Raw genomic sequence first — 22,133 nt, 5'->3', positions numbered from 1 at the left:
TTTGTCCCTTTATCTCAAATTTCTAGTTATTATAATGACAATAAATTTAATTTAATCTTTCTTTATTATTTTTCTGGGAAATAATTTTCAAGTAATAAATTTATCAAAATAGCATTAAATTAAAACAAAAAAATTCACTAGATGTTTATTTGAAATAAATAAAATAATGATTAAATTAAGAAGTAAAATTAAAATCGCTCGTAAACCGCTTAATTAAATAGGCATTTGATTAAATACTAATAGCACTCAACCGACAGCACTCTCTTTGAGATTGGCAAACAAACGTCCTTACACCGTCATTAATGGTATAGTACATAGATGGATAAAGCGGCGAAGTAGTTTGTCAGGACGAAGGGGCGTCGACAAAACAAAATAAAATTATATATAGTCTGGGGTACTTTATAATAGTCATTACGTTTCGTTTGAAGGGTTTTCGCACGCTCGCGTCACCGGAAAACGATAAACAGTTCTGTGAGCGGGAGCGCCGGAAACGAGGGCCCGGAAGCCTTCGATCCATACAGATCCTGGTCGCCCCTCACCGAGGAAGGCTACGCTGAGAAGTTGAGATTACTCAGAGAGGCTGCTACCATACCAATGGAGCGCTGGCGGGCACCCACCGTGCTTGCTTGGCTTGAGGTCGCTCTTGGAATGCCACAGTATGGACCAAGATGCGCTGAAAATATTAAGTCTGGAAAGGTATTATATTTTATTATTTATTTTCTATTTTATTAAAATTATTATTATTAATAATCAACGAACAATGAAACTTTTCTTAGGTATTGTTAGAGTTGAACGACGCTGAACTAGAAGCAGGTCTCGGTATAACGCATCCACTTCACAGGAAGAAACTCCGACTTGCTATTGAAGAACATCGTCATCCAAGTCTCGTTCGTTATCCGTGCATTGCACAACTTGGTCATACTTGGGTTAGTTCTGAGTGGTTACCAGACTTAGGACTCGCTCAATACTCCGAGAGCTTTGCGACAAACATGGTTGACGCGCGAATGCTGGATCATGTTGTTAAGAAGGAGCTTGAAAAGTTGCTTGGTGTTACGCGGAAATTTCACCAAGCAAGTATTATGCATGGAATTAATTTACTGAGAATGCTCAAGTATGATAGACAGGTACTTATAATTTAATTAATTAGTCAAATAATTATTATCCTATTGCATCGTTTAAATTATAAATTATGTACCAAGTTCTTAACGTATCGAAGCTTTTGAGCTTTTAACTTTTAATCAGATTTAAATCCGACTGTATATATTTTACATAATCGGGTTAAAGTTATTGTCAGTTGTGTTATCCGGATTATCTGTCATTATTTTAATTTATTTTATAAATATTTATCGAGAATAATTATTACAGGCATTGGCTGTTAGGAGGCATCAGTCAGAGCAAGTCGATGAGGACCCATTAGTTTGGACTAATCAAAGATTTATTAGATGGGCGAGGAATATCGACTTGGCTGAGTACGCAGACAATCTCAAAGGTATATTTATTTATTTGATAGCAATTATTTTAATGACTATTAATCAAATTTTTATTTTTAAAATATCGATAATATAAAATAGCTTTTCTGTACTCAAATATTTAAAGTTTTTTCTTTAAGTTTTACTTTCATAAAGTTTTTAGTTAAAAAAAAAAAGTTGTATATTAGCATACCGTATAATTTATAAGTTTTAAAAGTTTTAAGTACATATTTAAAGAAATAAAAATCAGCTTTGAATATTTATAAAATAAATATAAAATATAATTTTTTAATACTTTAAATTTTATGCGAATAGTTTATATTAATAAAAAAAAGTAGTTGAAAAATATAATAAAATATTAAATTATTATTATATATAATTTTCTTGAAGATTCTGGAGTACATGGTGCACTGGTAGTGTTGGAGCCTTCATTTACGGGTGACACGATGGCGACAGCGCTCGGAATTCCGCCAGCTAAGCACATGATACGCCGACACCTGACAGCTGAGCTAGAAGGACTCGTTCTTCCAGCAAGGTACTCAATCTACTGTCATCCAGAAGGAACAATGGACAACGCACATTAATCGGCACTCGTTCTGTCAAATACATACAGATACATATACATATATCTATAATACATAATATATATGTGTATGTATCGATATGTGACATTAGTTACTAATTCACAGTGCTCTATTCGGGCCAATCAATTCTCAATCTCAATCAACAGCATATTGTGTTGATTACTCATTAGATGCTATACCAACAATATCATGTGCAATAACGTCCCGGTGCGACGACAATGAACGTTAATGCATGGATATTAGACCCTCGTTTGTCTTCCTTGCCTCCTAAGACAAATTATTTTAAATCAGTCTTCATTACACCTCATTCTTAAGCATTTATCACTATTTTTTTAATTTCTTTACCATTTTATTTCTCTCATAAAAAAAAGAAAATTCTAACTAAAGGCTGGATGAAATTTGTTTCTGGAGTATTCAAAAAAGTAAAAAATTAGCGCACGTAAAGAAAACAATTCCCGGCCGTACTTAAACAGAATTATTTCGAGTTATTTTTCAACTTAGTTGGGATGATTTTATCAAAAGAATTCCGAGTGTTGAAGAAAGTACAGAGTTAAGAGTTACGAGTTACAAGTTGAGAGAAAAGAAGTGAAGGAAAAGAGAAATAAATTCAAATGGTCGAGCCGAAAAAAAGTTGAGAAAGTAGAGGGTTGTAGGGAATTGAGCATACTCACAGCTTATGTACGTAATCAAAGAACTCTGCAATGTATAGGTAGGTATAAAACAAGGAGAAGACCGATGAGAACCGAGAAAAAGGCTCCTAGCACTATTACAATGGCTTCAGATCAACTTACTTGTATCTAAAACTACTACCGGGATTCAGTTTACGATTACAATCCTTTATATATGTATACATTTGATACATATCGTTGCTGTAGGCAACTACCTCCATTATTACTCCTTAATTCCTCAGGGTTTCCGTTAAAACTTCCGCTGTAGGTTACTCTTGTTTCAAATTCCGTTGTTCATATTTGCCGAGCTATAAATGATACATCTCAGCCGGTATCTTTTTTGTTTTACTCAAACAGCAACGGCGATAGTTGTAATACTTTGCTAATATTTAAGCTCAAATATTTGTCTGTTATAGTAACGAGTTATTATAAAAGTCCGGCGAATTTTAAAAATGCAAAAATAATTACACTAAGAGAAATATTTTCAACAAGAATTTTTCTTTTTTTAATATGTTAAAAAATAAATTTAGGTCAGCGATTTAAAAATTTCAGATAATAAAATTGAAATTTTGGTAAAATAAATAGTTTACTTGATGATATATTGATTCAAATATAACAAAAATTTACTTGTACAAAATTTAGTCAATAACACTTAATTAAAAATGTAATTATTCGAATTTCTGATAATAATATTGCTTCATCAGAGTTGAAATTTTATTAAATTTATGCATAGACAAATATTCTGATTTTAAAAGTTCAATGCTCGAAATTTTAATCATAACAAAATTTATCAAAAATAAAAATTCTTGAACTCATAAAAATATAGTTCGATTTCTGATAAAACAAGTTTGTAGAATAATTTTAAAATTTTAAAAATCCAAGGTCAAAATAAAGCTTTGATTGCTTTAAAAAATTTTCCTTATTATTCTTCGAAATTATAAAAAATATGAAAAAAAAATAAATATTCAGCATTGATTATTCTTTACCGTGTAATATAAACAAATATATTTAAAGTCGGTCACAAATAAATTTAACTTATTCATTGACAATTAATTATTAAAACCGCGGAGTTAATTAATGTAGGTCATCGAAAATCAATACCAATTAATTACATATTTTTAGAATCGGTCACAACACGTATCTCATTTTTATTTCACGAATGTACATTCACCAATGCTTCCGCGAATACCGAAATAAATATTAATAAAAAACCGATGTCACATTCGCCAAAAAAAAAGTATAAATTTTGCCATTGTTACATAGTGATAAAAATTCAAATAAAGCAGCTTTATTTGCATTGCAATGTCACTGAATAAAATCAGATAATATCTGATAAAATAAGATCAAATATTATTATTATATAAATATGATATTTAATTTAATTATTATTATGATAAATCAAAATTATATGTGTATAAATATTGAAGTTTAATCGAAACGTGATTATATTGTAAATTTAATTAGATTAGTCATTATAATTATTATTACACGATATTTACTCCGTCATTACCAGTAATACACACACGTAAATACGATACAGTTACAGCCGACATGATATGTACATATACAAACATTTATATTATTTTTATTGTTTAAATAACTTTGAATTCTTTTCATTTTATTGATTAATGTGTTAATTAATTAATTTGGTCTGCAGTCCACTCGATTAATGGATAATAAATCAAAAAAATAATAAATAATAAAATAGTAATTGCCGTTCAGTAAACAATATCTATTGATGAAAAATTTATTAAATCGGTAAATAAAATTGAATTTAGGTGAGCCGTAGCCCACAGCCGCTGCCTGCACTGCACTGCGCTATGTACAGCACTAATTTTTCTTAGTAAACTGTGGTATTATCCTTGATCATTTTCCAATTTTTTTTTTTCTATGCGGCAAAATTTTTATCCAATTAAAATCAAAAGCGAACTAGATAAAAAATTAAAACACGATCATGGATTATACTACTGTGCATTATTATAGATATTTATTTGCCATTCAAAATTACTGACTGTTAAATGTTTCGTCTAACATCTTATTTGGCTCTAATGTCAAAAACGTAATTAGTTTAAATGAAAAATAATAAAAATATTATAAAAAAATTATAAACTAAAAGTCTAATTGAAACCGAGGATCATTAGAGCCCAGTAAATGAACTTTTTTTATATTTAAAGCACAAAATGCTTGTGTATGTATATTTATGTTGTAACTAGATATTTTATAACTATAATTAGATATATATTTTATTATTTAGTAATGTGAATCTTGTTTAGAATTTTATTTTTTTAATAGTTTTAGAATTTTATAGACAATTAACTGGCTTATAGACTCTAGAGTTTTTAATCACTAAAATTAAAATTAACAGTAAAAATAAATTTATTTATTATCAGAAAATTTTAAACAAGATTAATATTTAATAATAAAATAATTTATGTGAAAAATAATGTCCATGAAGAGCAGCTATTGAAAAAAGTCTCCAAAAAACTTAAAAAATCCAACTACTATTTACTAATTACATAAATACGTGTGTGTGTTGCGATGTATTGTCGGTGCTAAACACTAGTTAATGAAAAAATTAAAAGCGAGCATGAGAATGTGTGGGTGTGTGTAGAAGTCAGCTGGAGGTTGTCCCGAGGAACCACACCGGAGCAAGGCCGATGAGCACCATGAGCGCTGGAGGAAGTCTTGGCCGTGGAAGTCGGCCTCTGCATCTCCAACATCACCAGAGCTCTCTCTCCGCTCTCCACATGGCCGCCAACAACAATAACAACAACAACGGCACCATCAACAACAACAACAGCTTAAACACTATCGATAGACGACGTTCCAGTCTCAGGGTAACGTTTTTATTTTTAATTATTTTTATTCAACTACTTTTCTGCTTATTCTTATTTCTGCATGGTTTTAAAATACAACTGCATTTATTACTGTCATGTATATATTATATCATTCATTATTTTCTTCATGGCTTCATCTATGTCCGCCGGCGTAATTTTTATTTTCATTTATTTTATTTTCCGTTAAAAAACCTTTCTGTAGAAGATATAAATCGTCTGCTGATTGCATGAAATGTGTAACCGCCTACGCTTCAGTAGAGTTTTAAAAATACATAAATGAGATGAAGTAATGTAAAAAAAAAAAATATGCATAAATATTCGCTTCGCTAAATCATTAATTGAAGTCTACATACATACATATATATTATATGTAATGCCAGTCTGTAATATGATGAATAGTAAATTGAGTTGAGAATACCAGCCCTTTGCTGTGAGCTATGGGCTCTATCGATTAACATTTAACATTTGTCATTCTCCCTGCATCCTGTGGATCATCGCAGACCTGCAGTCTTCTTTACCTTAAAAAGGTTCGGTATACTCCTTGTCTCACTTAATTACATCATTTATTGTTTTTATTATTTTTATTATTTATTTTTTCAAAAGTTAAAAAAAGTCGGAGGTTCTTGAACAAATTTTAACTTTATTTTTATTATAAAATAGAGAAAAAATTTAATTTTACGGAAGAAATATAAATTATTGAATTTTCTGTAATTGAATTTTTTTATATGCATGAAATTTAATATTAAATTATTATTTCAACATACATAATAAAAAATTTACAATTTTATTATCTACAGACTCTCAGAAATATATCGTCATTTTTTTATTTTTTATATTTTTTTTTTACATTAATTATTTTTAAATTGAACTACGTTATAATTTGTTCTGAAACTAAAGAGTAATTTTTAACTTACCAAACAATCAATCAACGTAAATCATGTCTAATTCACAAGGATGCTGTCAGTCAATTCAATCAGTTTTGTCTCCTCAAAAATTAAGTCAATTATTTTGAATAGATAAGTGAAAAAAAAAATAACAAATTATAAATACATATAAGCGTAAATAGTTAAATTAATGTTTATTATTCAATAAAGAGGCAAGACTGGTTAAATAAAGATCAATTATTTACATCAAATAGAAATATTTTGACAACGAGGGTCCATCTTATGAATTTACAAAATTTTATTTAATTAATAAAACATATTTAACTACCAAATTATTTATTTTTGACCTAATTAAATAATCAAAATAAAATCATAAATGAAACGTAATCGTTCAAGCCTTTAATAAGATTTTAACAAAAAATATAAAATACTTTGTAAGGTAGAAGACTGATCGATTACGTGCCTACACAGTAATAAATTCAATTATTCAAATAAATTCTACAAAAAAAAAATTATCAATTTAATTATTTAAAAAATTAGCAAAGTATTTCTTTAAAAATATCAATCAAAGATGTCATAATTTATATACAGATCCATAATATATATAAAAGATAAATCTATATTAAATCCTCGACACTGTATATAATATTTAAACACAAAAACCTTACATGTATAAAATATAAGAATTTTATTAGCCCAATAATCATCTACTAAAGCAAATCCATTGAAAATTACCATTTCATCTTTTGTTTCAATTAATATCAATTAAACTGATTAATTAAATATTTATGAATGAATGATATTTAAATAAAATAAAGTTGATGATAATAAGTAAACACATTCGTTTAAATCTTTATGTTATTAAGTGGCATGATGCGTTTTTTTCTTAATATTTTTATTTGAAATAAAATCCAAGATATTGATGACTTTTCATTATAAAAATAATTGAACTTTGAAATATAATTCAATGAAATGTTGGATGGAGTTCGGTTTCTCACTGACCTATCTGTGTCATCTTTAATATAGTTGTCATGGAGAAGCTCTCAGGTATGAGGTTGATTTAATAATTAGGGGAGAGACGCTGCAATACTAACAGAGAATAATTTTCACTTAATTAACAAGAAACTACAAAGTTAAACTATAATTTTTTTTCTTCATTTTGAAGCTCAAAAAAAACTTCTACGTGCCTTTAGCAAAAAATAACTTTTGCATGTTAATATCGTAGCTTTATTGTAAGACTTTGCGCATCGACTTGATCCTCAATAAAACAAACTCATTTTTCAATAAGTTTATTTATTTTACAGTTAATTTAACTGAGTACAATATAAATTACACTAACAAGTATCTTACTAAAAATTTCATAATATAAAACGCTATAAAAAAACCTTTTTTGCTAATATTGCAGCACTTTTTCCCTACTATCAATAAATAATTTAATTTACGTCATAAAATCATACCATAACACGTTATTATTATTATTTTAAAACTACTCAATCTATTTTTTATAAAAATTTTGTTAAATTAGAATCAACACAAAAAACTATCACTTAAAATAATCAAATGAAAAGTTTGCTTCATAAAAAAAAGCTTACTCGCATGCTCTAATAATAAATAAATACCTAATAATAATAATAATAATTTATGTCAATATTAATGAAGAAAAAATAATTACAGGGATCATTGAGTCGAGCACTAGGTCTGCGACCACGTAGTGAAAAGGTATCACCATCATCTTCCTCGGACACGGGAAGTTTAGTGAGTCAGTGTCAGTACATGAGCAGCATCCGAAGTAATTCACCGCCTCCGCCACAACTTCCACCTCGACCAAATGCCAATGGCGGTATTGGGAGCGTAGGCGGAATCGGACTCGGAATCGGAATTGGGATCGGAAGTGGAAACGGTAAACGTCACAGACGTGTCAAGAGCATCGGAGACATTGAATACATAACAAATGCACCTGTCAGCACACCAGTCTGACAAGAGGACAGGCCCCATCGTTCGGGGCCTTATCGGAGTCTCAGCGAACGTGGATACTCTTCTTCCTACTCGTCAGCTTCAGCTAACTCTCAGTACGGCTCGTATTCTGGATACAGCAATATCCTCATGTCGGATTATTACTGCGAGTCCCTGTCGAGTGGCAGTGGTAATAATTATTACCAACTACACGGCGGGTATTATTCTCCGCAGAGTTCTTCGGGACCACGTTTTCCTGGTGTTCAAAGATACGGAAGTCTCGCTGAAGAAGTTTGGTCAACTTCTGCTAAAGATGAATTGCCATCTAAATAAAACAAAATCAACACAACCATACTTAGCTTAGTTATTTATTGATAATTATAATTATAATTATAACTATGATTAAAATGTATTTGGAATACGTAAATCGTCTTCCCGATGACCAATTAATTATGCTGTTCAATTATTATTACTATTATTATTTATTGGGAGGAATATATTTAATGAATGTCGGAAAATAGACTCGTAACAAATAGATCATAAGACATGATATAAAATTAATTATGAAAATAATGAAAAATTTTTTTAATTACGCTCTTTTCAAAAATATTTTTTTTACTTTCAATATGTGAAATAATTAACATCATTTTTTAAACTATTTATTTGTATAGAAATTTATTTGAATTGAAAAATAATTAGTGATAAAAAAATATGTTGTATATTTTGAAAATTCTAGGTCTATTTCTTCCATCAATACTTTTTTGAACTACATAATTAATAATTAATAATTTCAAATGCATCGTATTTTTTTTAGATGCATTAGATACATTCCATTTTGGAATCGTTTTAATTAGACCAATTACTCGATTTAATACCTAAACAATTGAATATTATACATAATTTTTTTTGTCATATTTGATATACATATTCAGTGTCATATCTTAATGTGTAAAAGTATATTTAAAATATCAGGTTGAATATCATGAAAATAAATGGTCATATATATATTTTGAATTAATATAAGTAATAAATGAATATAATTAATAATAAAATGTAAATGTATGGCGATTATTAATTATGTATAATATTTAACTGTTTTTGAAGATTGTCATGAAGGTATTGTGTATGGTACGGAATATTAATGGTGTGTAATTTAAATTAAAAAATGAAACAATTTAATCTAAGGCTGAATTATGTTAAAATGCATTTATACATTTTTTTCTATTTGAAAGTAATAATTATAAGTGTTCAGAATTTTTTTTTTTATTTATTAAATTAACAAGCAAATAATTTTCAAAATTTTTTCAAGGACTAAAAATTTTGGTGTTTATAAATAATTAAAAGCTAAAAGACTTTTAAACTAATAATTATTTTATACATATATTTAAATTATTATAAATTAGTATTTATTAATTAGTTGTATAATTAATTGTTTTAATAATTTTTATTGTGAATCGCGAGATTTAACGTAAACCAAAAATTAATTACAAAGACATTAAATTATAAAATTTCAGCTCGAACAAATTAATGAGACAAAAATATAAATGTAACAAGTATTAACGACATTTTACCAGCAGTAAAATGCGTATTAATACGTCAATATAATCCTGTATTTTTATTAAATATTATCATTATACGTCTAAAAGAATTATTTTAATAAGTAAAATAACTTTTAGGCTTAACAAAATAAAATATTTATTAATCATACTAAAGAACACCAGTCTATCAGATTGTTGAATTCGAAAAAAAAAAAAAAAATAAAGCTTACATGCGTGCTAACAATAATAATAAAAAATAAAGTTGATGAAATAGCTTAAAATTATTGACATGTCATCGCAAATAATTAAATTAATGTTGTAAATGTACCAATAAATAAAAAAATATATATGTATATACTCGTGTGAACTGTAATATTTAAAAAGAAAAATAATTATGAATAAATTATAATTGCCTTAAGTAGAACGTTTTATTTTATTAATTTAAATTGAGACTGTGGATGCATTAATGCATCAAAAATTTATTTCAATTAGATCGATGTCGTTATATTTATTTGTTTTATATCTAGTTGTTAAAAAGTGTGTCACTTAATGATCTATACCACCCTCACTCCTTAAGTCATATATTTATTTATAAAATGAGGGTAGATCGTCTACGCAAGCGTCTTAACAGGATAACTTTATTGATTTGAATGCGCAAGTGCGATTAAAACGCGCATTGTGCTACATTTATACAAGAAGAAACAATTGTTACTTGTTATTTATTATTTTGTTACTAAAAAAGCCTCCATATTTTATAAATTTAATTAAAAATTCATTTTAGTTAATGAATACAATTAAATCAGAAATTAAAAGCATAAATTTGTCTGTCTGTTAGCTCAAACATAATGTATCCAGTTATTCTTGACTTATCAGTGACTCATAGCAATAATTAATTAAAGAGGGAAAAATAATTATTTTTCACTACAACGTTTGTAACTAAGTGAAGAAAAACGGACCTGACAACGCTTTACAAGGTAAATGATAAAAGTACCATTCATACAAATCATTTGTTACAAGTTTAAAACAGTGTCTTTGTTTTATTGATAAACACAAAAGTGCTTTGTAAGCATTGTTAATGACTGTCAGAGATTTATTTATTTATTTTTATTTTATTGATTCGATGAAGGTGTACCCCATCAGCCCTGCAACAGGGCCAGGTGCAGCGCGTTCAGTATGGGAGCTGAGTCCAGACCCCGACATGGTCGGTCATATATCGAACAATTCTATCGGCACTCACAACGTCAATATGACCAAGAGAAACGTCCCCAGGGAAAGGAATACTCCTGACGAAAATATTTATGCTGACGAAGCTACTACTGGCCAAAATCCTACTGATGAAACTAAGAGGATCTTTGAACTTCTTCGTGCTGGGTAATACTTTTAATTAAAAATTCAACTTTTATAAAATTAACAAATGTTTAACATCTAATTATTTTTGGAAATTTTAGAGATACAGAAACCGTAGAAGAATTAATTGAAAAAAATGGTTTGAGTATCCTGAGTGTACGTGACAAATGGGGTTACACCCCAGCTCATTGGGCAGCATTAGACGGCAATGTTGAAGTAATTATTATTGATTTTTATATAGTAAATTAGTAATAATAAAAATGACACTGAAGTTGACAGACATTAGAAATTTTTTTAGAGTTTTATAGCAATGAAATTATCAAAAAAATTTAATACAAAAACTCCACATGTGAGAGTGAAAAAAATTATTAGTGGAAATTTTTAAAAGAATTTTTTTTATTGTAATTGATTTGTTAAAAAAATTGACAGGTGTAAGCCAATTTCAGTATCATATAATCTATATTATTAAGAGAAAAAGCAAAATTTTGTGACCAGTGTATTTAAATTTGGTATCGTTGGAAAATTCTTGACATGGAGTTGTGTCATTTTAAGGTTTCATATTATTCGCACCAATAGTCAATTTATGATGATAAGTATTTAGGTTGCATTCGAAAATTCTCTATTTCTAGATACATAATTAAGAAATTACCTTTTATCTTGTGAACTACTGACATTTTTAAAGAAATAAGCTCATCCCGATGTTACACTCATCAAGAGCTTTCATTTGAGTACCCACATCAATTTTTCATATATTTATATATATTATATATATGTATACATGAAAAATATATCAAAATGCATGTGGGTACTAGAATGAAAGCTCTTGATGAGTGTAACATCGGGATGAGCTTATATCTTTAAAATTGTCAATAGTTAAGAAAGTACAGTGCAATTTAACATAATTAAGAAACGATCTTGTATCTTGAGAAATATTGGCATCTTTAAAGATATATGCTCATCCCGACATTACACTCATCGAGATCTTTCATTTAAGTACCCACATCAATTTTTCATATATTTATATATATTATGTATATATGTATATATGAAAAATATATTAAAATGCATGTGGGTACTCAAATGAAAGCTCTTGATGAGTATAACATCGGGATGAGCTTATATCTTCAAAAACGTCAATATTTAATAAAGCAAAGTTTTATTTATTTATAGTTCACAAGCCACGGCAGTCACATAGTGACTGCAAGGTTGCTAGTAAAAACTAATTATATATTTTTCATTTTAAAGGTAATGCGGTATTTAGTTGAAAGAAATGGACCAGTTGATTTATCTTGTCTCGGTACACAAGGACCTAAACCAATTCACTGGGCATGTAGAAAAGGTCATAGTGCTTTAGTTCAAATCCTTTTGAAGGTAATAATAAATTTTCATCAATAATTTTAGTAAAATTTTATTTAATTATACAATAATGTCTTTGTCTCAATTTTTAATATTTTAAAAATATGAAATATAATACCAAATAAGAAATCAAAAATATTAACAATCAATTAATGACCTTAATTAATTATTGATAAATAATAATAATTTGTAGGCAGGTGTAGCAGTAAACACAGCAGATTTTAAAGGGCTGACACCTTTAATGACAGCCAGTATGTTCGGAAAATTCGCAACAGCAGCATTTCTTCTCGGGTCTGGCGCACTAGGTCACCTCACAGACATTAATGGGGACACTGCACTTCACTGGGCCGCTTACAAAGGACACCCGGACTTGATACGGTTGCTGATATACAGCGGAGTAGATCTCCAAAAGCCGGATTACTTTGGCTCGACACCTTTGCACTTAGCATGCTTATCAGGAAATGTTAGCTGCGTAAAAATCCTCTGCGAGAAGAGCAAAATAGAGTTAGGACCACGCGACAAGAACGGAAAGACACCTCTCCAATTAGCCAAGAGCCACCGACACTCGGAAGTGGTCGCCATTCTGGAGAACGAACAAAAGCAGCGAGCGCGATGGGTACCGCCAATAAATGAGCTTTGGTAAATATTTATAATAAGTAGACCTGAATGAATTTTAATATTATGATTGCATTAGGAAAAAATTTATTAAACAGGGCACTGCTATTTGGCGGAGCGGGAAACAGTAAAGGGCCATTATTATTATTTATGGGATCTGTTTTATTATGGGGCTATCCGATGTATCTGATTAAATGCATACCTCTTACATGGAATTTCCTACGTGGTAGTCATTACTGTTTTATTTACTGGAACATCGTCATGTGGCTGTCGTGGGTCGTCGCTAATAGACGCGATCCCGGCTACGTTCCTCAAAATAGCGATACTTATTATAGAGCCATTAAACAGGTAATTTTATTTATTTTTGACTTTAATAAATATTAAATTTATTTATTTATTTATTTACTGTCTAATTATAGATTCCGTATTTTGATAAATGGAAGAAAAGAAATGTTATTTTATCACGATTATGCCATAGTTGTAGATGTTTTAGACCACTAAGGGCTAAGCACTGTAGAATTTGCAATCGTTGTGTAACTTATTTTGATCATCATTGCCCTTTTATTTATAATTGTGTTGGCTTGCGTAATAGGTAAGTTTTTTTTTTTAAATAATTATCTTCTTTTTTCACTTAATTATAACAATTATTAGTATTTTATAAACTTAAATAAAAATAATCATTTAGATACTTTATTTCTTTTTTATACTATAAAAATTTTTCAATCTCTTAGAGGTAAAATAAAAATTTTTTTTTGGCTTTTAGAATTTTTCTAGATATTTTTAATACTAATCTAGATATTTTTAATATTTAAAAGTATTAAAATATTTTTAATATTCTAATATATATTTAGAATTTTTTAAATATTCTAGATATTTTTAATAGAGACTTTCTCAGCTTAAAATATTTTTAATATTCTAATATTATATATTTAGAATTTTTTAAATATTCTAGATATTTTTAATAGAGACTTTCTCAGCTTAAAATATTTTTTAAATTTTTAAAATGAAATTTGATTCACAAATTAATTTTTTTTTTAAATAAAAACAAGTAAAAATGATAATTATAGTAATTAGTGTAAAATACTTAATAATAAAAAAAAAATAATTTATAACTTTTTTAATAATATAATTTTTCAGAATGTGGTTTTTCTTATTCGTAATGTGCGTGGCAATAAATTGTTCATTTACACTCTACTTCGCGTGTTATTGCATTGCAATTGAGGGATTGCAATTGATGTACGTGTTGGGTCTGATAGAGGCGCTAGTATTTTGCGGACTCGGTTGGATACTAACATGCACATCAGTAAGCAAATTTTTCTTACTAAAAGAAAAATATTAAACATTTTTAAATAAATGTTAAATATTTTTCTACCATAGTTATTTTTATCTTCTTTAAATATTTATATCCATATTTTTTAGGTACTGCACGCATGCATGAATTTAACTACCAATGAAATGTTTAATTACAAAAGGTATTCCTACTTGAGAGACAAAAAAGGTAAATATTCAAATCCTTTTAGTCGAGGACCAGTGCTCAATTTCATCGAATTTTTTCTTTATCCTCCCGACCACTATGCCACTGACCCGCAGCATTACAATATTTTGTCCGAAGAAGCCATGTAAAAACTTACTTTACTTATTTACTTTTTTTCCCACCTCAATCATTTATTTTACACTAAACTATAATACGCTACAAAATAATACTTAGATAAAACGTTACACACGCACAAATAATTAAAAAATATCATGATTCAATAGCATCTTTATAATTTATTATAATATCAATATGTCATTTTTATTACTTAAAAAATACTGACAAAATGAGTAAAGATATAAAGGTATAAGTTAATTAATTAATTAATTAATTAGTTGATAATATAATTTTATGTAATAATTATAATATTTGGATATTATTAAACATTTTTAAAATATAAAAATACAAATATATGCTATATAAAGAATTAATATTTGCAATGTAAATATTTTTTAGTAGAAAAAAAATGTTTTTATTGTTTTTAATATCGATAAATAAAAAATGCTTGCAATAATTTTTACTTTACGTTTTAAAATCTTTGGTAGAATATACTGCATCAATCCCAGTTAAAAAAAACACAAAATCGTTGCTTATTACTTTGGAGTTAATTGGTAATTGTTATTATTTATAATAAAATAAGTTTAGTAAAAAATTACTATGAAACATGATTGGAAATTATAGTTTTTATCATTTGATTAATCATTAAATGAAACGTTAAAATTTCTAAAAAAATTTTCTTGTACGTAATAGTCATTTAAAAAAAGCCTTTAAACTCATAACTTATTTGGTAACTTACAATCTAATAATATCTTAAAGTTCAAAGCAGAAATCGTAATTTGGTGGTGGTTCTGGTACTGGTGGTGGATCTTGGGGGATGTCAATACCCTCAGCATCAAGTAATCTTAATTTAATATCCATTGATAAAAGTGTTTCTAAGTCATTTTCCGTTTCTTTACTTGTCATTTTGTTTCCTTAAAAATTTATTTATATTAAATGATGTAATAAATTAAAAAAATTTTAATTATGTTGTAAATAAATTACATACCAAGTAACGCATTGATACCATCAGTCCAATAATCAAAAACTTGTTCATCCGGTGCCACGAAGTCTAAATTAGATACTTCAACTGAATCTAGCACCAGCGAAAATGCCAACTGATGAGTAGTCTTTCGTCTCTGCAAATCTTTCATATGTGGACAGTCTCTTCCGATAAGCAGTCCACGTATGTCAACGACAGCGAGTTTCATCGGAAGATCATCAATTGTAGGGACTGATTTTTCATCGCAATCACCATAATGAAACACTTTGTGATTTGGCGACAAACGAACGTACCAAAATTTATCTTTTATTCTCTGTGTAAAGTAAAAATAAAATAAATTAATAAACTAAATGAATTATTATTGTTAATAAAAATTACCTGGCCTCTAGCACTGTATTTAGTAAACCTGGTGCCTTCTACCAGGAAGCCCAATCGCTGCTGCTGAATAAGGTCAAGTATTTCAGGGGTTATTTGCTCTCGTAATTCAACAATCGGCTTTGCATGACTCTCCCACTCTTCTCGGTTAGTTCTTTCCTGTTGCCACAAGTTGGTGATCGTTGAGTACGTAAGCTGTTGCAATTTATTTCTAAATTTATCTAGTCCCGTTGGTTTGCATTGGAGAGCGCGAGTGATTTGCTCACGCACTACGGAAAACACTTTGACGAAATCTTCCGTAGTAGCCCGCATTTCTTTCCACGTTTTGTTCAGCAAGATGATACACACACAGTAAAATTCTTCGAAGGGATGATCGTGAGTGAAAAACATTGGGTGATATGACTGGCCTTGTTCACTCGGTGCTTCTCCAATCCTCAATACCTTTAGAATAATTAATTAATTACAAATTAATAACTAAACTAGCAACCTTGCAGTCACTATGTGACTACCGTGACTTGTAAACTTGCTTTATTAAATATAATAATGACTTTTGTTAAATTGCATTGTACTTTCTTAAATATTGACATTTTTAAAGATATAAGCTCATTCTGACGTTACACTCATCGAGACCTTTCATTTGAGTACCCACATGCATTTTGATATATTTTTCATATATACATGTATATAATATATATATAAAAATATGAAAAATTGATGTGGGTACTCAAATGAAAGGTCTCGATGAGTGTAATATAGGGGTGAGCTTATATCGTTAAAAATGTCAATAGTTTTCAAGATACAAGGTCGTTTTTTAATTATGTTAAATTGTACTGTACTTTCTTAACTATTGATGTTTTTAAAGATATCAGCTCATCCCGATGTTACACTCATCGAGATCTTTCATTTGAGTACCCACATGTATTTTTATATATTTTTCATGAAACCTTTAAAAGGCACAAATTCAAGTCAAGACCTTTGCAATGACACTAAACTTCATTAAAAAAACCGATTTTATCATATGACTATCCTGGACACAAAATTTTTCTTATTCTCTTAATAATATAGATAATATTTTTAATTATTTTATAATTAATTTAAATAGACTAAAAATTAAATTACCTCGCATAATAATTTAACAAGTTCAACACTAGTCCTACCAAAAGGACATTCATGTTCATCAGCACGACAAGAATGTTCCAAAACGACTTTGGTGTACGACTCAGTATGATTCCTAGCAAAATAAATCATGCAATCAAGCGCCAGCATACCAGGCGGCGTCCCGTTGAAATCCAACGCAGGATTAATGTCATATTTAAAGCCCAATTTTTTATAATCTTTGGCAAAAAGACCTTGCTTGCGTGCAGCAACATCACCGCTGCTGACGTTCCCCTCAGTGTCAAAAGCAATACGACGTAATTCTTTAATTTTATCATGCGCATCCTGATCCTGTGGGTCCATTTTGGTCATCATACGTTGCTCGAGCAAACTCAGCACCAACGTTTGTAAGACGTAGAGCTGGTGAGCCATTTCAGTGCCAACTTGGCCGGTCGACTGTATTACGTTGGTGAGAAAAACATTACGCACTTGCTTAGATTGAAGTGTTGCTGCTACAGCGCGCCTCTTTATCAAGTCGGCTTTCAAAAATAGTGCATTTATCAATGCAATTGTATTTTGCTGAATCTGTGGTGACATGCTTTGCAAATGCATCACGAGATTCGGAAATGTGACTTCTTTCTCGACTAAACCGTATTTGCCAGACGAATTCAGGACTATATTTTCGAGGATGCTCAAAGATGCCTCAATTACATTAGAATCTTGAGCCACTGATTGATTATTTACATAACTCGCGACTTTGTTTATGAACGGAGGCTCCAAAATGTCCCAAGATACTATTCCGTGATCCATTAGCTCGACAAATGATTGAAGAGAGCATGCTAATGATGTTGATTTAAATTTTCCTGACTCAGTCTATCAAAATAAATTTAACAAAATTAATTAATTTAATAAATATCTTTCTTGCTAAAAAAAAAAAACTTACTTGTGATATAATTAGGGCTAGTCCTTGTTTATTTATAAACTCATGTGCAAAAGTAATGTCATTACTAAGAGTACTTAATTTTTGTAACGCTGCTAATTTATCCTCAGCTGTTCCATTATTTAATTTGTGTAAAATATCACCAGCTGTTTTACTAGGCGAATGTTCCAGTCTTAAAACACTTCCATTTTTTATTTCATTTCTATTTTTTTCAGTTATGTAGTTTTGATTGTTATTTTCAGAAAATTGAAGAGAATACGTCTCTGGATCAGTAAGACTCCATTCATTGCAAAGGCCCTATAATAATAATAATAACAATACTAGTAAAGTAATAATATAATTTAATATTACAAGATAAATATTTGTAGCTTAATTAATAAAAATAATTTTATCAATTAACTTACTTGTATTATTCCAGCCAATGGTTGTTTTTGATTGAATTCAATCAATTGAGGCATTTGGCCTGTCATCTGAACGGCAATCTTAACAATATTTAAATCTTTTTGCACTGGCATTTTAATTGCTTGTGTATACATTTATCAATTAAAGTTATTTTGGTAAAATTATATTTTTATTTTTTTTAATTATTAAAAAAACTGATGACAAAGACAATGTGTCATGCTAACGTGACAACCATTTTTATGAATACTACTAATATATATTATATTTATTATATATGTTACATTGCAGAAGAAACTATTTTACTGCTAATTGATAAAGAAGATATTTTATGATATATATTTTAGAATTCTAAAAATAATGAAAGACAAAAGTTAATACTGTTTTTGTTTATATTATAACAATGTAATAAACATTATAATAAAATAGTAAGTAACAATTAATAAATGTTTTTCTTCATGAAAAAAATTTTAAAATATTTTATGGAGGTGTCAATAAATAAGAATTTTAAAATTCTAAAATTTTAAAATTTTTTAGAGGTTACACAGATAAGATTAAAAATATTAAAAACAACAACAAAAATTTATATTTTTATTAAAGTATTGTCTTGATAAGAGAATATATTTTTTTTAGAATAAAAAAACAATAAGAGGATTACTGGGATGGCTGGACAACAACCGTCTTTCCCATCGGGTTTCCCGGCAGCTCAGCAGCAAGCGATGATAAACCAGTTTGGTGGTGGCCAAATGGTGCCAGAGTTGATGGGTCCGCAGCAAGGAGGTTTGCCATCAGGTTTGGTAAATCCTCAGCAATTTGGAGCCGGAATGGGTGGAAATGTTGGCCCCAATCCGATGGCCCAGCAAGTCATGACTCAACAGCGTCAACAATTAGCACAGCAAACTCTTATGCAGCAGCAACTCCAGCAGATGCAACAACAGCAAATGCAGTTACAGCAACAGCAACAACAACAACAACAACAACAACAACAACAACAACAACAGCAACAAGCAACTCTTGTTCCTCAGAATACTCAAGCTGTCAATCAAGTTCAGACACCTCAGGCATCTGTTCCTCAAATTCAGCCTCAAGTCCCTCAGCAACAGCCTCAAGTTCCTCAGCAACCACCACAGCAACAACAGCAACAGCAACAGCAACAACAACAGCAACAACAACAGCAACAGCAACAACAACAACAACAACAACAGCAACAACAACAACAACAACAGCAGCAGCAGCAGCAACAACAGCAACAACAGCAGCAACAGCAACAGCAACAACAGCAGCAACAGCAAAACAAAGAATTCAATACTGTCAGCTTGTGCAAATTAGGACAGGAAACTGTACAAGATATTGTCAGTCGTGCACTAGAAATTTTTCAAATTCTCAAAGTTATTCATCCTCCTAATGGTAAATTTTTATGATCTTAAATTTAACAGACATTTAACAAGTTTTTAGATTTTTTTAACAATTAAATTGTAATGAAAAAAATTTAATTAAAAAATTCCATGTGTAGAAATTTTACAAAATTAAAAATGCTAATTTTTTTTTAATATATAATTGATATGAAAATTAATTTAGCAGATATTTGATAATTTTAAAAATTTTTCTAACAATTAAATTGAGATGAAAAAAATTTAATTAAAAAATTCCATGTGTAGAAATTTTACAAAATTAAAAATGCTAATTTTTTTTTAATATATGATTGATATGAAAATTAATTTAGCAGATATTTGATAATTTTAAAAATTTTTCTAACAAGTAAATTATGGTAAAAAAAAATTGACATTTAGAAATTTTTAAAAATTAAAAATCCAATTTTTCAAAAATAATCTTTTGGAGCAAATTTATTTGTTAAAAAAATTAAAAAATAGTCAAGTGGCTACTAACTTTAATGTCATATAATTGATTAATTATAAAAATTCCAAAAATTTTTAGATGTCTGCTAATTTCAGTATAATTTTTTTTTTTTATAATTAAAACCTTTAATAATTATCAAAAGTTAATTAATTTTTTTTTTTTAATTTTAATATTTCAGGAACATCTCAAAGTGCAACAGCAGCAAATGATAAGAAAGCAAAGTTAAATGATCAAATAAGAATGAATATTTTACTTTTAAGACGTTTGCGACTTGTATATGACAAGTGTAATGAAAACTGTCAACTTCAGGGTATGGAGTACACACATATTGAGAGCTTAATACCTCTGAAAGAGGAGTGGGATATGAAGTCTGATGAGAAAAAAACATCAGAACCGTATCGACTCGCTTGTGAAGAACGTAAAGAATTGATCGACGTAAGTTAATTTTTATTTATTCTTCTTGAAATACAAAAGTATCAAATAATAAATAAGATGTCAATGCTTTATTTCAGCAAGTCACAGCAAAAAATCGACATCTCAAAGAGATAATCGATCACTTAAGACGAATTATTTCCGAAATAAATACAATGTTGCATATGCGAAGATCTTAAAATTAAATTTTCTACCTACGTGTAACTATAAAAATAAGTTATTTTACATTAATCAAAATTAAATAAAATTCAAATAATTGTTATTGTACATTTATTGCGCTTTAATGTCATTTATTGTAAAACTTATCACATCAGTAGCTCGTAGAATAGCCTCCGGAACAACTCCCAGTGGTGTTTTTAAATTATGAACGAATAATTCCAAACAGTCAACATCACATCCACGAAATTCTCCTGACACATGTGAGTTTTCGTAGAGATAAAAATTCGCTTTGGATCCTAAAAATTATAATTATGAGTAATGGATAAATTTAATTAAAAATTATGAATAATAATTGTTAATATTTACCAATAATCCCATTCATAAAACGCAAGTATCTTTCACGTAGAAATGCACGAGCTTCTTGCATTTCTGGATTTGAAAATTTAGGTTCTGTTACTTCTGATAAATCTTGAATACTATCGGTTTTAAAATCACCATCAAACATTTTTAAGTTCTATGTAAACAATTTTATTTTTAATTTATTAAAAACGTGTATGCACTTATTGCAATTGCTAGAGAGTTAGGATAACTGCTAAGTTTAATTTGACTTGTGACATAAACAAGATCACACATTAGTCGTCCCAGCCGGAGAATAAACAGAATAAACCTCGGGTTCGTTCGGGATTTTTATCCTATTTTATATATCTATTCACTGCCCATTCGTCAACAACCAGAGACTTGGAACTTGTATTCCTCCGCGAGCGGTAAATTTAAATAAGGTTTAATATCGTATTTAATGATTCTCAGATGGCGTACGTATGCTCTTATAATTGATTTCAAAAAAATTATAAGTACTTAAGAAAAACCTACCTACACGCTTTAAAAAATTATATTATTATTATTAAAAAAAAAAAAAAAAAAAAATAGTACTTCTACTGGCACACTCACAGGCTTACTCAAAACTTCTTTTACTCCATAGCCATCAATGTTACGTCCATGAAAGCACGAGTTTTCTGTAAATTCATAAAAATTTGAGTTTGAAAATTTGGAAA

At 28.8% G+C, this 22,133-nt stretch overlaps 5 protein-coding genes across 18 annotated transcripts in view; 3 read left to right on the top strand and 2 right to left on the bottom strand.

The window, feature by feature from the left end:
• Positions 1 to 9,015, top strand: part of LOC123274652 (kazrin) — an 84,012-nt gene extending 74,997 nt beyond the window's left edge. For 10 of the 13 annotated variants that reach the window (XM_044742429.1, XM_044742432.1, XM_044742426.1 and 7 more), the window contains 8 exons: positions 429 to 696; positions 777 to 1,124; positions 1,366 to 1,489; positions 1,860 to 2,004; positions 5,333 to 5,558; positions 6,059 to 6,085; positions 7,469 to 7,489; positions 8,117 to 9,015. In XM_044742429.1, the coding sequence (XP_044598364.1) occupies positions 429 to 696; positions 777 to 1,124; positions 1,366 to 1,489; positions 1,860 to 2,004; positions 5,333 to 5,558; positions 6,059 to 6,085; positions 7,469 to 7,489; positions 8,117 to 8,419 (1,462 nt within the window). In that variant the 3' untranslated portion in view covers positions 8,420 to 9,015. The remainder of the gene's footprint in view (positions 1 to 428; positions 697 to 776; positions 1,125 to 1,365; positions 1,490 to 1,859; positions 2,005 to 5,332; positions 5,559 to 6,058; positions 6,086 to 7,468; positions 7,490 to 8,116) is intronic. The other 3 variants (XM_044742406.1, XM_044742413.1, XM_044742448.1) reach the window with 3 other exon arrangements.
• Positions 9,016 to 10,588: 1,573 nt separating this feature from the next.
• LOC123274645 (probable protein S-acyltransferase 23) lies at positions 10,589 to 15,060 on the top strand. Its single transcript, XM_044742358.1, has 9 exons — positions 10,589 to 10,907; positions 11,060 to 11,304; positions 11,382 to 11,496; positions 12,526 to 12,651; positions 12,830 to 13,275; positions 13,350 to 13,599; positions 13,671 to 13,843; positions 14,389 to 14,554; positions 14,671 to 15,060. Exons 2-9 carry the CDS (start codon positions 11,132 to 11,134, stop codon positions 14,872 to 14,874), a joined length of 1,653 nt encoding a protein of 550 aa, XP_044598293.1. The 5' UTR covers positions 10,589 to 10,907; positions 11,060 to 11,131; the 3' UTR covers positions 14,875 to 15,060.
• A 452-nt stretch (positions 15,061 to 15,512) lies between these two features.
• LOC123261950 (engulfment and cell motility protein 1) lies at positions 15,513 to 18,879 on the bottom strand. Its single transcript, XM_044723860.1, has 6 exons — positions 18,639 to 18,879; positions 18,238 to 18,531; positions 17,319 to 18,167; positions 16,203 to 16,640; positions 15,831 to 16,137; positions 15,513 to 15,756 (listed from the first exon to the last, which is right to left on the bottom strand). The coding sequence occupies exons 1-6, from the start codon at positions 18,768 to 18,770 to the stop codon at positions 15,596 to 15,598; spliced, it is 2,181 nt and encodes a 726-aa protein (XP_044579795.1). The 5' UTR covers positions 18,771 to 18,879; the 3' UTR covers positions 15,513 to 15,595.
• A 130-nt stretch (positions 18,880 to 19,009) lies between these two features.
• Positions 19,010 to 21,129, top strand: LOC123261955 (mediator of RNA polymerase II transcription subunit 30-like). 2 transcript variants are annotated; one of them, XM_044723874.1, is made up of 5 exons: positions 19,010 to 19,061; positions 19,267 to 19,769; positions 19,893 to 20,040; positions 20,669 to 20,925; positions 21,003 to 21,129. In XM_044723874.1, exons 2-5 carry the CDS (start codon positions 19,296 to 19,298, stop codon positions 21,099 to 21,101), a joined length of 978 nt encoding a protein of 325 aa, XP_044579809.1. In that variant the 5' UTR covers positions 19,010 to 19,061; positions 19,267 to 19,295; the 3' UTR covers positions 21,102 to 21,129. The 2 variants fall into 2 exon arrangements, with proteins under 2 accessions (XP_044579809.1, XP_044579820.1); XM_044723885.1 differs by lacking the exon at positions 19,010 to 19,061 and having other exon boundaries at positions 19,267 to 19,604; positions 19,635 to 19,769.
• LOC123261962 (gem-associated protein 7-like) lies at positions 20,917 to 21,760 on the bottom strand. The gene is made up of 2 exons (XM_044723898.1): positions 21,448 to 21,760; positions 20,917 to 21,377 (listed from the first exon to the last, which is right to left on the bottom strand). Exons 1-2 carry the CDS (start codon positions 21,584 to 21,586, stop codon positions 21,193 to 21,195), a joined length of 324 nt encoding a protein of 107 aa, XP_044579833.1. The 5' UTR covers positions 21,587 to 21,760; the 3' UTR covers positions 20,917 to 21,192.
• Positions 21,761 to 22,133: the final 373 nt, after the last annotated feature.

Source organism: Cotesia glomerata, linkage group LG1, assembly GCF_020080835.1.
Source record: "Cotesia glomerata isolate CgM1 linkage group LG1, MPM_Cglom_v2.3, whole genome shotgun sequence".
Taxonomy (NCBI): Eukaryota; Metazoa; Arthropoda; class Insecta; order Hymenoptera; family Braconidae; genus Cotesia; species Cotesia glomerata.
This window is presented reverse-complemented; position numbering and strand designations above follow the sequence as displayed.